Genomic DNA, 12,989 nt, shown 5'->3' on the forward strand with positions numbered 1-12,989 from the left:
TAACTAGTAGTTTCATTTTAACACTGAAGACCAATAATTGGCTATCACTGTTGAAAGTTAACATTTGAGTTTTATCATTTGGGTGCTCAAAGGTGGAGGGAATAAAAATATCTGTTTTGTTTTTATGTGAGTAGACTACGGTGAGTGACCTTTCCACTTCTGTCAGAATGTCAGGACAGTTTGTGCACACATCTTCAACTCTGCCTTGGTTGCTCAGGTAGCATTTCTTTGTTTTTCTCCTGCATACTTCTGCACGTGTATTAGAGTATACAGTGCTTCAGTGTTTTTGTTCCTTGCATATCCTAGAGCTCTTACTGCTGAAATTCAAGTTGCTGTCTCAGAGCACTTTTCCAGCAATAGATTATAGTTATTAAGGACCTAATTATTAAAGTTTATTTGTTACTGACCATTTCTGTTTAATTGATGCCAGTGAATACAAAATGCTCAGTCTTTGAGATTATATTGGACTGTCTCAGAAACTCATTTGTGTATGAATTATATTAATCTGCACCCCTTGTTAAGGTTGTTAATTTTCATACATTTAGTAATGTGGTACTGAAGCAGTGAAGTTGGCATTGTTAGAAAATTAAAATTTAGCTGGCTAAACTGACAGTTTGGCTAAAGCCAATCCTATTTTTGTGCATTCATGTGTGCTTTTGAAATTGACTGCTGATCTTTCAAAAGAGAGATATCGCATGCTCCATTATTTAAGCCAGACCTTTGCACACAGAGGCAGATCTACTATTAAAAAAAAAAAAAAAAAAAAAAAAAAAAAAAAAAGAAACTTAGATGTGGAAGCCCTTTACTTGCATAGTAGGATCCTCCTAAGACACTGTTACTAATTTGTATTCACAATTATATATTTTTTTCTTAACACTTCCAAAATGGTATAACTTCAGAGTCCACAAAACCTGGATCCAACTCTGCCTGTGCACCAAACCCTTTGCTCTTGGGCCCCTGCCTGGTGCCATATTTGGATGGACCACACACACTCTCAGGCTCTCTGTTCCCATACCAGAATGCTTGAGGAGTACATTAAAAGAATCATGTAACAAGCAGACTGAAAACACTAGGAATTCATGACCAGCAACCTTCAATGGGCCTTCTGTGCTATTCAAACATATTGTGTGGCCAACTCACTGTCTTACTCTCTGAAAGGACTGTTGCAAACTATGTTCGCTCTGTTCAAGTCTCTAGTCCTTCCCTCATTTACTCCCCTCTATATTCAACCATATAGAATTCTTTCTGTTGACACTCGAAAATGTTCAAGCCTCTTCCACCTGAAATCTTTCTTAATTCAGCATTTTCATCTAGTTATCAACTATCTATCTCCATCCTTCTACATCTACACCTCGTCAAAGGGCTGTCTACAGCAGTGGTGTCCATTCCGTCATGTGCCAGAAACTCTTCATCATACTCCAAGTTGACTTCTAGACCATTCACTCCACTGAAATCCCTCTTTATAAGATCACTACTTAGCACTCGGGTCAAATGCAAGGTCATATTCATTCCTCATCTTCTCAGCAGAATTTGGGGCTAGTGATCATTTGCTCCTTCCTGACACCCTTGTTTTCATTCCTTTGACACCACAAGTATGATTTTCCTCCAACTGGTTAGTTTTCTCCTTTAAGCCTCATGCTCTTTGACCTGTGGATTAAGAAATTCCAGCATTTCGTAGGTAGTAGAGGAAAATGAGCATCATGATTTTTTTTTAACCCAGTTTTCATCCAATAATAGCCTCTTACCTGGACTAGTTAGCCCTCTGAGTACCCTTCACCCTTTTTTGATATAGTTATTGCCTTTCTGAGAAGCAAATCTGATTATATCACCACTACCCCAAATACTATGATTGCTTCTTGTTGCTATTATGATGGAATTTTCAACCAGAATCCTAAACTTGGCTGCTGTGTAAGGCTCTGTATGGTCTGCCTTATGCCTACCGTTCCTTTATGTAGCTTTATCCCCCCTTGATTTTTGCTTTCTCATCACACTGTTCTTTGCATTTGACCTTTTTTCTGTCTGAAATGTTCTTTGCATTTTTTATTTCAGTTTCCTGGAATACACCAGCCTCTGCATTTTATGTTCTACCTGGAATATGTTTTTTATACCCTTCTTTCTCAGCCTCTTCAGCAAGTTAATGCTTTCTTTATCTCAAGCTGTCACTTGGGCCCTTCCTACTTGACAGATTTAGGTCAGTTTCCTTTGCCACATGTTCTTAGAATCCTGTTCCATTGTTTCGAAATTCTTATTTTAGCTGTATTTACACATTCCCGCATGGAATCGATTAAGGTCTGTCCTCATATGACTCTAGGCTCCGTAACAGCATGAGCCATCTCAGTATTCGTGTCCCCAATATATCCCAGCACCTAGCACAGGGCCCAGCACCTAGCACAATGGCACTGAAGAGATACATAAGAAGGGAGTTAATGAGTGACCATGTGCCAGATTTTGTACAAACTGATTTTTATATATCCTCATTTCATTTTCATTGCCAACCGTGTCATTCATATCATCCATATAATAATTCTTAAAAATTAAATAATCAGATTTAGAAAATATGCTTAATACAGGTGTTTTGTTGTCTGTATTTTACAGAATAGGGACTGACATTTTAAAAGGTTAATCTTCTGCCCAGTATCACATGAGTAGCATGGGTGGCAGCTGAGATTTAGATCCAGGCATGTCTGATTCCAGATCCCGTGTCTTTGTCAACATACATGCTGCCTTCATACCAATTCTTCCTGTTCTTTGGAAGTAGTATTAGTTATTCCACTTGTAGGGACCTTGCAGTTTACCTCTATATAAGATCACTACTTAGCACTTGAGTCAAGAAATGTAAGGTCATATTCACAAGAGCATCCATTTATGAGCCAAAGGTATTAAGCCAGAAACATTTGGTGACTCCACCAATTACATAGCTGCTGAGTGGCAGAGCTGAGACTGGTATAACTATCTCTTGATGCCTAATTGAATGCCTTGAGAAATGCTACTTCCAAAGTAAATTTATAATGCTTCTGTTTGATTAACAATTTGAGAAAAATAAGTCTTCCGTAGTTGGAATTGTAATTTATAGATTCTAATTGAACATGCAGGTAAATAGTTATGACTAAGGCAAACTTGAATAATAGAAAAAAAGAAAATTACAGTAATCTCAGTCAAAGTTTCATATAATGCTTAGGATATAATGAACTAGGAAAAAGACCAGAAAACTAAAATGTTTTCCATGGATACATAACAGTCTTAGTTGTGTTTTTTGTTTGTTTGTTTTTGTTTTTTTTTTCTTTTACCTCTAGATGATGTTTGCTAAGGAACAGCAGGGGTTGAGTCTGTTCATTTCCATTGCTTTACTAGCTCTTCACCTGTCCCAATAGGTAGCTAAGAGATTGTATGGCATGGGCTGTTATGAGATCTCTCTGGGAGATACAACTGGAGTGGGAACTCCAGGAAGTATGAAGAGATTGTTGGAAAGCGTCATGAAGGAAATCCCCTACAGTGCTCTGGCCGTTCACTGTCATGACACCTACGGACAAGCCTTAGCCAATATCCTCACGGCCCTTCAGGTATTTTGTGTTATTTGTGTGTATGTGTAAAGGTGTGTATCTTCATACCGAATACAAACGTGTTAAGAGCTTTAGTGAGATAACATTTTTAAATTGCTGTGGATATCATGTTTAAACGGTGTCTGCCACATGGCAAGCACTTGGGAGATGTTTGTCAATTGCACATGTTTTTTAGGGCAATGATGTCTCTTATTACTGTTAGTGGGACTTGATAAAATTCCTGAACTTGTACTTTTTAAAGTATTAATCCTCTTAAAGTGGTGTCTGCTTTTTTTCAACTCCCACGTGAAATTGAGTAGGCTGAAATATGATGGCATTTTGGGGAGTGCAAAGTACAAACATGGTAGAGTGTAATGATATAATCGTGTAAGTAATACTCTTTTTGATAATTTGGTGCTCTATGATGAGGAGGTATGGTGCTGAAATATAGAATATTTTGTTTAGGATGTTTTCCTAATGTTGGCAAGCATACTTTTGAAAGAACCCCCTGGTACTTATCAAGTATATACTGTTAGGTGACCAAAATGAAGATATCTAGAAAGTGGAAGATTAAAAAGTGTTTATTAAATTCTAATGATAACTCGGTTATTTTGAAAGTATTTAAAAGAATTGATATAAATAGCATATTAAAGGTATTTTTTTAATTTTAGCATTTTAAAGTCAGCTGATATGTTTATTTAACGTCCATAGAACCCAATATTTTGACGACTAAAGATAAGACTGTATGAAAGCTTTCTATTGAAGCTGAAAATCAGTATGTAGAGGTTACTGTTACAGTCCTAAAGTATACAGTTGCTTGGCAGAAGTTAAAAAACATTGCGAAGACCAAGCCCCACAAGGGCTTATTTTGACTTTGTAACATATGTGCACAGATCCTTATTTATTCTTTGGAAGCAGGCAAGGAACATTGTATTGAGTTAGAAGAAAAAAATCATATCCCATGGACTTTGGGGCGTGGGAGTTTTGACAATTTTCCTTCCCTAGGTATTTTAGTTTCTAAAACAATAGAGAACTAGGCATCACTTCAGGATTCTGTGTTCAGCTGCAACTGTAACTTATTAAGTGTTTCTGACCAGCAAGTTTCTAAATTCCTGAAGAGGTGTGTCTCAGTTTCTCTCTCTCTCTCTCTCCCCTCCCCTCCTCCCCCATCCTCTCTCTTCTCGTTTCTCTGTATGGACATATCCTCTATATGGTAACACTTTGAGTCATATTTTATTCCTGTAGCCTATTTATTATATAATGGATGTTAGTTTAGTTCTTTTGGGATACAGGGTTACAGTGCAAAGTCTGGGAACCCAAACCTCTGCTTCTGGACAGACTGCCTCTTGACAATGCCCATGTTCAAAATATTGCTGATGTCGTATTGTAATTTTAACAGTTAAGGAAGGCCTGTCTGAGTGAGGAAATACTGTTTAACATCATATCTAAAGAATAAGAAGAAATTAACCCCGATAAGGGCTGTGTGTGTGTCTATGTAAAGAATAGTTCAAGCAGATGAAACATCATTTAGGCAAAAGGTTTGGGAGAAGAGGATCTTGTCCTAGAAACTGAAAGAAAGCTAGTATATTCAGAGGAGAAACGAAGCATTATAATATTTGCAGAATCAGTTGAATTACATGGTCTCTATTTACAAAGAGATGACTGAAATCCTGGAGCATTTGCCCATCCTGTAACAGCCATACAGGGTGGGCACCAAACAACCGCCAAGCAAGATGTGGAGCATAGATGAGAACCTGTATAGGGCTGACATGCCCAAATACCACACCCTCCGTCAAAGGATGAACCAGCAAGAATTCTGCCTCCCAAAGGGAGAAGGTAAGCACATTCATTCTTATGGTCTTGGCTGAGAGAAGGAGAAATAGTCTCCCTTTATCCTGCATAACCTTTTGCCACTCCTCAGGTGGGTTTAGGGTTGAAATTTCCATTGCCTGCCAAATTTGAAAGAGCCAAGCTGAAGAGGCTGTGGATTAGCAGCACCTTCAGGTGCCAAGAACCTTTTCTGAAGGAACATATCTTCAACTTAAGCCCAACAATATTGAGTGTGTGTGTGTGTGTGCGTACGTGTGTATTCTACTCTTCAGCAGCTCCTGTGGTAGTTAGTAGGTAGTGTGACTATAAACATCTGTTCTGTTACTATGCGCCCACGATCTATGTGTATATGGAGGGCAGGAAGGCAGCAGGGAAGCTAGGGGCCTGGGGGGCTGTAGTGTCCTTCATTTGGTGTTGCATTGCCTCAGAGCTTGTTATAGTCACCGTGTAAATAGGTGAAGAGGGTGTCAGTGGATTAGGTAATAAGCAACATGACATTAAGCCACAGAGGCTAGTATAAATGAACAATTGAGGGAATGATCGGAAAGTAGAAATCTGATGAGGAAGCTAAATGTTGGAGTTATAGAGGTTTTTTTCTCTTTTTTGCCATCCACTTTCATATAGTTTAATAAGCCAGTGACAACTTAAGAAATATATATATTGCTGCTTTCTTTAAGACTGTGTGTAGCTGAGACAATCTTTAAATGCTTTAGAACTTTTATGTTGATAAAGATAGTCCAATGCGGTACTAGGATGTCATTACCAACATGTATACTGGTCGCCAGCAACATCAAGTAAGGGAGCGTCCACCGGTGCCTTCTCTTTCCTCACTTCCCATCCCCTCCGCAGTAACATCATCATCAACAGTGGAGGAGGAAAAAAAAAAGAAAACTGTCAGTGTTTAAATAGAAGGGAAATCAGAGCAAGTTTCACTTCATTATGAACAGGGCTAACCTTGGCTTCAGGAAGCAGTTGCCATACTTCATTTTTGAAAGTGAAATCTTTGAAGTGGCTTCTAATAAAATTGGTGGATGTGGAGTGGATATCATTTGCTTTAATTTAGGGCTTGAGAAACAATTTACAGTGCTCCAAACTGGAAGTTAATATTAAGGCAAGCAGACATGTAATAAGTGGAAACTTGGCGACATGGTAGGAAACAAATGCGAGTTATAAATAGAACATGCCCCTCCGTCTGGAAAGCACATACTAGTCATGTAGTAGAGGGTAGTAGAGGGATTTTTCTTGGGTTTCCAGATTTTATTGTACTTTTTAATGACAAATACATATGACTTATGGGACTGTAGATGGTCATATGGAAGTCAAGAATTTGTAATTATCAGATAAATTTAATACAGAGAAATCATTCTGAGACTACAGATTTATGTGTGGAGTATTCATAACAAATGAAAACCAAAGGTCAAGAAAATGAGGTGACAAAATGTACATTTTAGTAGTAAAAGAAACTTATACAGCCAAATATACTTACCTGAATTTTGTATGTAAAAATTGAGCTTCACCTTCTAATATATTCCCAAGGACCTAAGTAAAACACCAGTGAACAAATTGTTTAATCTACTTAATACCAAACAATTGTACAGTCTCTATTTTTCTCATCTCAAATGATCTGAGTCTTCTTAATTGGGTAAAAGCAGAATAAACCAAATGAGATCCAATGCCACAAAAACAGTACCATACTAATTGGTAGCATACCGACAAAACACAATAGGAAATATTTAGCTTTCTCCTGAACAAATATTATGTGCCTTTTTTCTCCTAAATTTAATAGACCTTTAGTTTAATGTGCCTTTCTTCATAATGTTTTCCATGTGTTTATTATTCTCTTTTAGAAAAACAAAATCATTTACCTAATTTTTACATCAAAGCACTTCTTTTGTATACTGACTCTTACTAAGCCATATTTAAATGCTACCACACAGCAAACACTTGTTTTTGAGGTTCTCAAGAATTTTTTAAAATGCTAATCACTAACCAGATGAGTCTGCTTCTCAGTTCTGCATCTGTAGAATGCATACAACTGAAATGAGATGGAGAGTTTCTAGAACAGTTGCCTTGGTAATAGTACATTTAGGTAATATTATTATTGCAGTCATTATAATTAAAACTACTACTAATATTAATAGTAACTTTATTATACAAGTTGTTTGTGAGTAGAGCCCGGAGGCATAAAGCGTTGTATTACAAAGGTGTTCACAAATACACGCACTAGATATTTTCATTCCTTCAACATCTTTTAAAGAGCCAAATAGAAATTAATGAGCAAAAAAGAAAATTAAAAAATTGAAAATTGGAAGCTCCTACAAATACTTCACAAAATGTATCATTAATTTATTCAATGAATATTTATTTTATCAGACACTGTCATGGATCTTAGAATCAGATGTTAAAGTTTCTAAGTGATATTGCTATAAGGCAACTGTTTTGGTTCAAGTCAGTATTCCCAGAAGCTTTTTGATTATTGAATAGTTTTGGTTTGATTGATTGTTTGCGTGTTTATGCTACACAATGATCTTTTCCCAGCATGGTATGCTGTTGGAAAATGTTCTCATAGGGAGATTAGATGATGTATAAGTTATCATCAAAAGAAAAAAAAGAGGAAAATAAATCCAACAGTAATTTAACACTGTCCAAATTTCAAGTCTGTGTAAGCTGAGTTCCGGAGCCATGAAAGTCAATGAGAAAAAAATGAAAAACTACCTCTTTAAATTTTTTTCACCTGAGGTTGGATTTCTTATATCAGTGATGAAAAATGAGTATACATTTGAATGATTTTGCTTTAATTTGTATCTCCACCATATTTTTATTAATATAAACTTCTCTATAATTTTGGCAATACGTGATCTGTCAGGTTTTTTTCTTTAGAGATAATATAATTTTATCTGTTTCTGTGTATAAACAGGTATGTCAGGGGTAGTTGCAGAAAGCTGCTTCTGAGCTAAATGGCATTTTAAATTGGCATTCAATTAATCAACATTTAAAAATAACACAGGATATTAAACTATAATATGCTAAAATGGAAGTATTTAATCTTTATTAAACGGATTATATCTAGAACATAAGCTTGAAGCACACCATGAAAGGTAATATCTCCCAAACTGCTCTGCCTCTCCCATAACCATTCATCCATAATGATCAAATGGGCAAATGTTATAAAAATTGATTGTTTTTTCCCCTCTACTTAAAAAAGTTCTAATAGGCAGAAAAGTAAAAAAAAAAAAGAACATTGAATTTATCAGCAGAAAGTTTGGTTTTGTTTGTTTTAAATTATGGTTTAACTTTTTTTTTTTTAATCATTGATTCCACACCTATATCAGCTCCTTTAATTTACAGTTGATTGACTGAGATAAAAGAGGGAACAATATTTATATTTCATGATGTCTATTACCAGAAGGCACAGCTCATAGGACGCAGGAAAATCCCTAAAACATATTAGATAGAATATCTTCATTGGGACCTAGAGATTGAGTAGGTCAGAGGTGGAAAGCAAGTGTACACAGAGAGAGTCAAGGACCATGCAACTCAGAGGGAGTAGAAAGTGTAGAGCTGAGGAGAAAGTGATGACTTTTCACTCACTGTGAAGCTAAGTTGTGCTTTTGCTTCATATTCTTGAAATTTCCCAGTGTCCTCCCAATGGGTACTTATTTTTTTTCATTTAAGAATTGCAGGCAACATTATGCTAAGACACTGACTTTTCTATTATCTATAAATAATATTGGAAAAGTCTCATTTTTCTCTATTCCCATTTCCTAATATGCAAAATTCTGTTACACTAGAAGATAAAGTATGTATTCATATGAACTTTTTAATAAAATTTTCAATTTAAAGCCCAAAGTCAGTAGAAGGAAGGAAATAATGAAAAATAGAGCAGAAATAAATGAAACATAGAACAAAAAGACAATAGAAAAAATTAATGAAACTAAGACCTAATTCTTTGAAAAGATAAATAAAATTAACAGAGCAGATATAATCAAAATATCTTGTTTGCTCTTCCTAGCAATTTTGACTTTATTAATGTGACCATATTATTCTAATAATTAGATTAATAGGTGTTTCCTAGTCTTTACCTCTGATTGTACCAAATAATCTGTTATTTTCCTGGTCTAAGCTGTTATTTTCTTTGCACAGAATAATTCAAGTTTGTTTGTTCAAATTTGTATTAAATTTATTGCAATGCATTGGTGAGTAAAATTCTATAGATTTCAAGTGTACATTTCTATAATACATTATCTATATATAGGTATATATATTATATATATAATATATAGATAATGTATTGTGTGTTCGCCACTCAGAGTCAGTTCTCCTTCCATTACCAAATATTAAATAATGTAAGTTTTGAATCAGGACGAGAGACACATCCTGGTGAATTTCACCTTTTAAAAAAATAACCATTCTTAATTTAAAATGAATCCTTGTTGCTTATATCACTTCCAGGAAAAAATAACATAGTCATACAATTTTTATCTTACCAGTCTAGTCTTTCTTTAAGACTTAATTTTGGATTTTTTATTATTGGTGGGGGTTGGAGCCAACATATGGTTCTTTCCTTGGCATAAGACATGGAAATTTCAAAAATCAGTACCTTTTCAAGCACTACTGTTACCCATTGTGTGAATGTCTCAGTTTATTGTTTTAATCTTGATTTCAATATCTTGTTTTCAACCAAGTGCTTGTCACATCTCTCTCAACACATGTGGCTTTAATTTGGAAATCTTGTTCTTTTGCCCTTTTGTTTGTATTAAAACACATTAAGTTTTTCATTTTCTAATTTATTTTCAGGTTTCTTTTTTCTCAGTTCTTTTTTCTCTTGAAAATTCATATTTACAAGGAAGCATTATGCACACTCATTCCTGAATATGTTGACAAAGACCTTTTCCTTTAGAATTTTGGGTTGAAATTGCTTAGTTTGGTAATGAACAAAGTGTTATCCTCCTGACTGTTTTTTGGGTTTATTTTAATGTAACTGGTTAATGGTTATATGGCCAGCACCACACACACACAAAACATCTTCACTCTCTACCTCCTCTGCCAGAAAGGTCGCATTGTATTACTGCCAAACCTGTCTATGCTGTGACTGACTGTGCCGGCCTCCACTTACTCTACTGAGGTCCAGTACACCTAATTTCAGGTACATGGATGGATGGACCTGCTTTCTTTTTATGCTGTGCTGAGGTGCTTTTTATGGTTATGGATATTCAATTAGTCATAAATGGAGAGAAAACCAAAATGACTCAGGCCACGATGATGCTGGTGTCATTCCTCTCTTGTTTTGGCATTTCCTTAATATAAAATTGTTTCTTTCCATTTTGTCCCATCAGTCCTGCGGGATTTCTCCACTCTTTTTCATAGTTTTTTTTTTTGTTTGTTTTTCCACCTCTGTTTCGATAATTTCAAATGTCCTATCTTTCAGGTCACTAGTTCTTCTGCATGGTAGATTTTGCATTTGAAGCTCTGTATTCAATTCTCCAAATGTAAGTTTTTCAAATGTAAGATTTATGATTTTTATAGTTTGTTTCTTTGTTGAACTTTTCATTTTGTCCATCATTGTTTTGTTTTGTTTTGAATTTTGGTTAGTTGTCTATGTGTGTTCTTGTGGTTCACTAAACTTTTCTAAGAGGATTATTCCAAAACGTTTTGTCTGGCAGTTCATCCATCTCTGTTTTGTTAAGGACAGTTATTGGAGCTTTATTAGTTTCCTTTGGGTGTCATGTTTACCTGATTTTTTGTAATCCTGATTCCCTATGTTGGTTTCTGCACATTTGAATACATGGTCTCCTTTTCCAAACTTTGCCCTTGCACTCTAGCAGAGACAGTTCTTCACCAGTCACCCCATTTTGAGTTTCTGAGCATACTCACTTATTATCTCCTTTGGTAGGTGGTAAGGATCTGGTTAGGACCTGGTTTTGGGTGAGTCAACAGTTGGAGCTCTGAAGGTAGAAATAGGGATCATAGCTTGATAAGACTGCTGGCTTGGTTACCTGCCCAAGAGAGGATGTAGGATGAGCTCTAAGGTTTCCTGAGTTCTCTTACTAGATGGTCGTGACTAGGTGTTATACTCAGTATTAGGGAGAACTATTAATTAGCTTATCTGCCCTGGCAAGGCATCAGGACAGGATCCAGGGCCTGTATAGTTCACTGTTTGGGGACCCAATCAGGCAAGAGTGCTCATTGATTATCCTGGTCAGATGGGGAAAGCCATGAGCTCAGCTGTCTGTTGAAGTTCCACTGCAAGCAGGGCTGTTGGAAGGGCTATACAGCTTCCTGTCCACCCTGGTAGCTCCCTAGTTAGGCAGGCTGAAGGCTACATTCCTCAAAAGGAGAGAAGTATGAATTAGTTTCCCTGCCTATCGGCAGCAGGAGAAGCAGAACTAATGACCCTTTGTTTTTGGCCTAAACTCAAGCAAACCTACACCCCAAATTCCCTGGCTTAGCAAGGCCACTGGCTTTGCTGTGCAGACAGAAGCTCTGTCTACTCCCTTCCATGCTGGTGTTGCTAAGTTGCACAGCTTCCAGATGTTCTTACCAGTCCTTCTTGGCAGATTGGGCCCAGTTCCAAGCTCTATGGTGAGTGGGGCCTATGACTCAGGTCACATACCCAGGCAAACCAGGCTCTGTGGCCAAAAACAACTCCTCATTTGATGACCTATATCAGGCAGACATGCACACCACTGATTTTACCCTGTCCGAGTGTACCAGCAGCTTGGTTCTGCAGATGAGCAAAGCTTCTGGTTGGGACTACTGCTTGGACTCTGCTGGTAGTAGCCTGGTCTGCCAAGAAACAAGTGCTGGTTGTCACAAGGCCCTTCCTCCTTCTCATTCCTAATCACATTTCCAGTGGTTGAGCCCCACCAATTACACTGTGATCCCGATAGGGTGAGACCATTGTAGGGGCTCCTATGCCTTTACTCACAATACTAGAGGAGCTAGAAATCCTCTCTGGGCTTTCTGTTTCCACTGGAGTTACCGTAGGCTAAGGGGAGACCTCGTGGAACGGTGCTGTGCTGGCCTCGGATGAGAAAAGCCTTTAGAGTGTTTCCACTCCTCGTACCCTTTTACAGCAGTCTGTCTCAGGTCTGTGGTGCAGGGGTGTGCTTCGGCTACACTCTTGTATTCAAGGATTCTCTCGGTGGTGTCTTGTCCATGAATAGTTGTTATTGGAGAATAGTTGTTATTAAAGAATAGTCTTAGGAGAGCAAAGTCAGGGATGACCTATGTTGCCATCTTAGTGATGTCACTCCTCTTCTTGGTTGGTTTTTAATAGTTAAAAAATTGTTGATTTTTAAATATTTGGAAAATATAGGTAAATGCAAAGAAAAATGAATTATTTATAAGTCCACTCTGGAGGGAACATTACTGTTATTAAATAGGGCATACTCGTTCATATATATAATATACATACACACACACGTATATACAGTCATGTACCACATAATGATATTCCATTCAATGACGGTGGTACCAAAAGATTATAATGGAGCTTAAAAATTCCTATCAGCTAGTGACATTGTAACGTTGTAGTGCAACACATTACTTACGTGTTTGTGGTAATACTGGTGTAAACAAACCTCCTGCACTGCCAGTCACATAAAAGTATGGCACGTA

At 36.9% G+C, this 12,989-nt stretch overlaps 1 protein-coding gene across 5 annotated transcripts in view; it reads left to right on the forward strand.

The window, feature by feature from the left end:
* The window catches only part of HMGCLL1 (3-hydroxy-3-methylglutaryl-CoA lyase like 1), a 139,565-nt gene that overhangs the window by 77,760 nt on the left and 48,816 nt on the right, over window positions 1–12,989 (forward strand). For 4 of the 5 annotated variants that reach the window (XM_081044821.1, XM_081044824.1, XM_081044822.1 and 1 more), the window contains one exon: window positions 3,372–3,560. In XM_081044821.1, coding sequence (XP_080900947.1) covers window positions 3,372–3,560 — 189 coding nt within the window. Of the gene's footprint in view, window positions 1–3,371; window positions 3,561–5,236; window positions 5,376–12,989 lie in introns of all 5 variants that reach the window. The other variant, XR_013993106.1, reaches the window with a different exon arrangement.

Source organism: Rhinolophus hipposideros (genome assembly GCF_964194185.1).
Source record: "Rhinolophus hipposideros genome assembly, chromosome: 3".
Lineage (NCBI taxonomy): Eukaryota > Metazoa > Chordata > Mammalia > Chiroptera > Rhinolophidae > Rhinolophus > Rhinolophus hipposideros.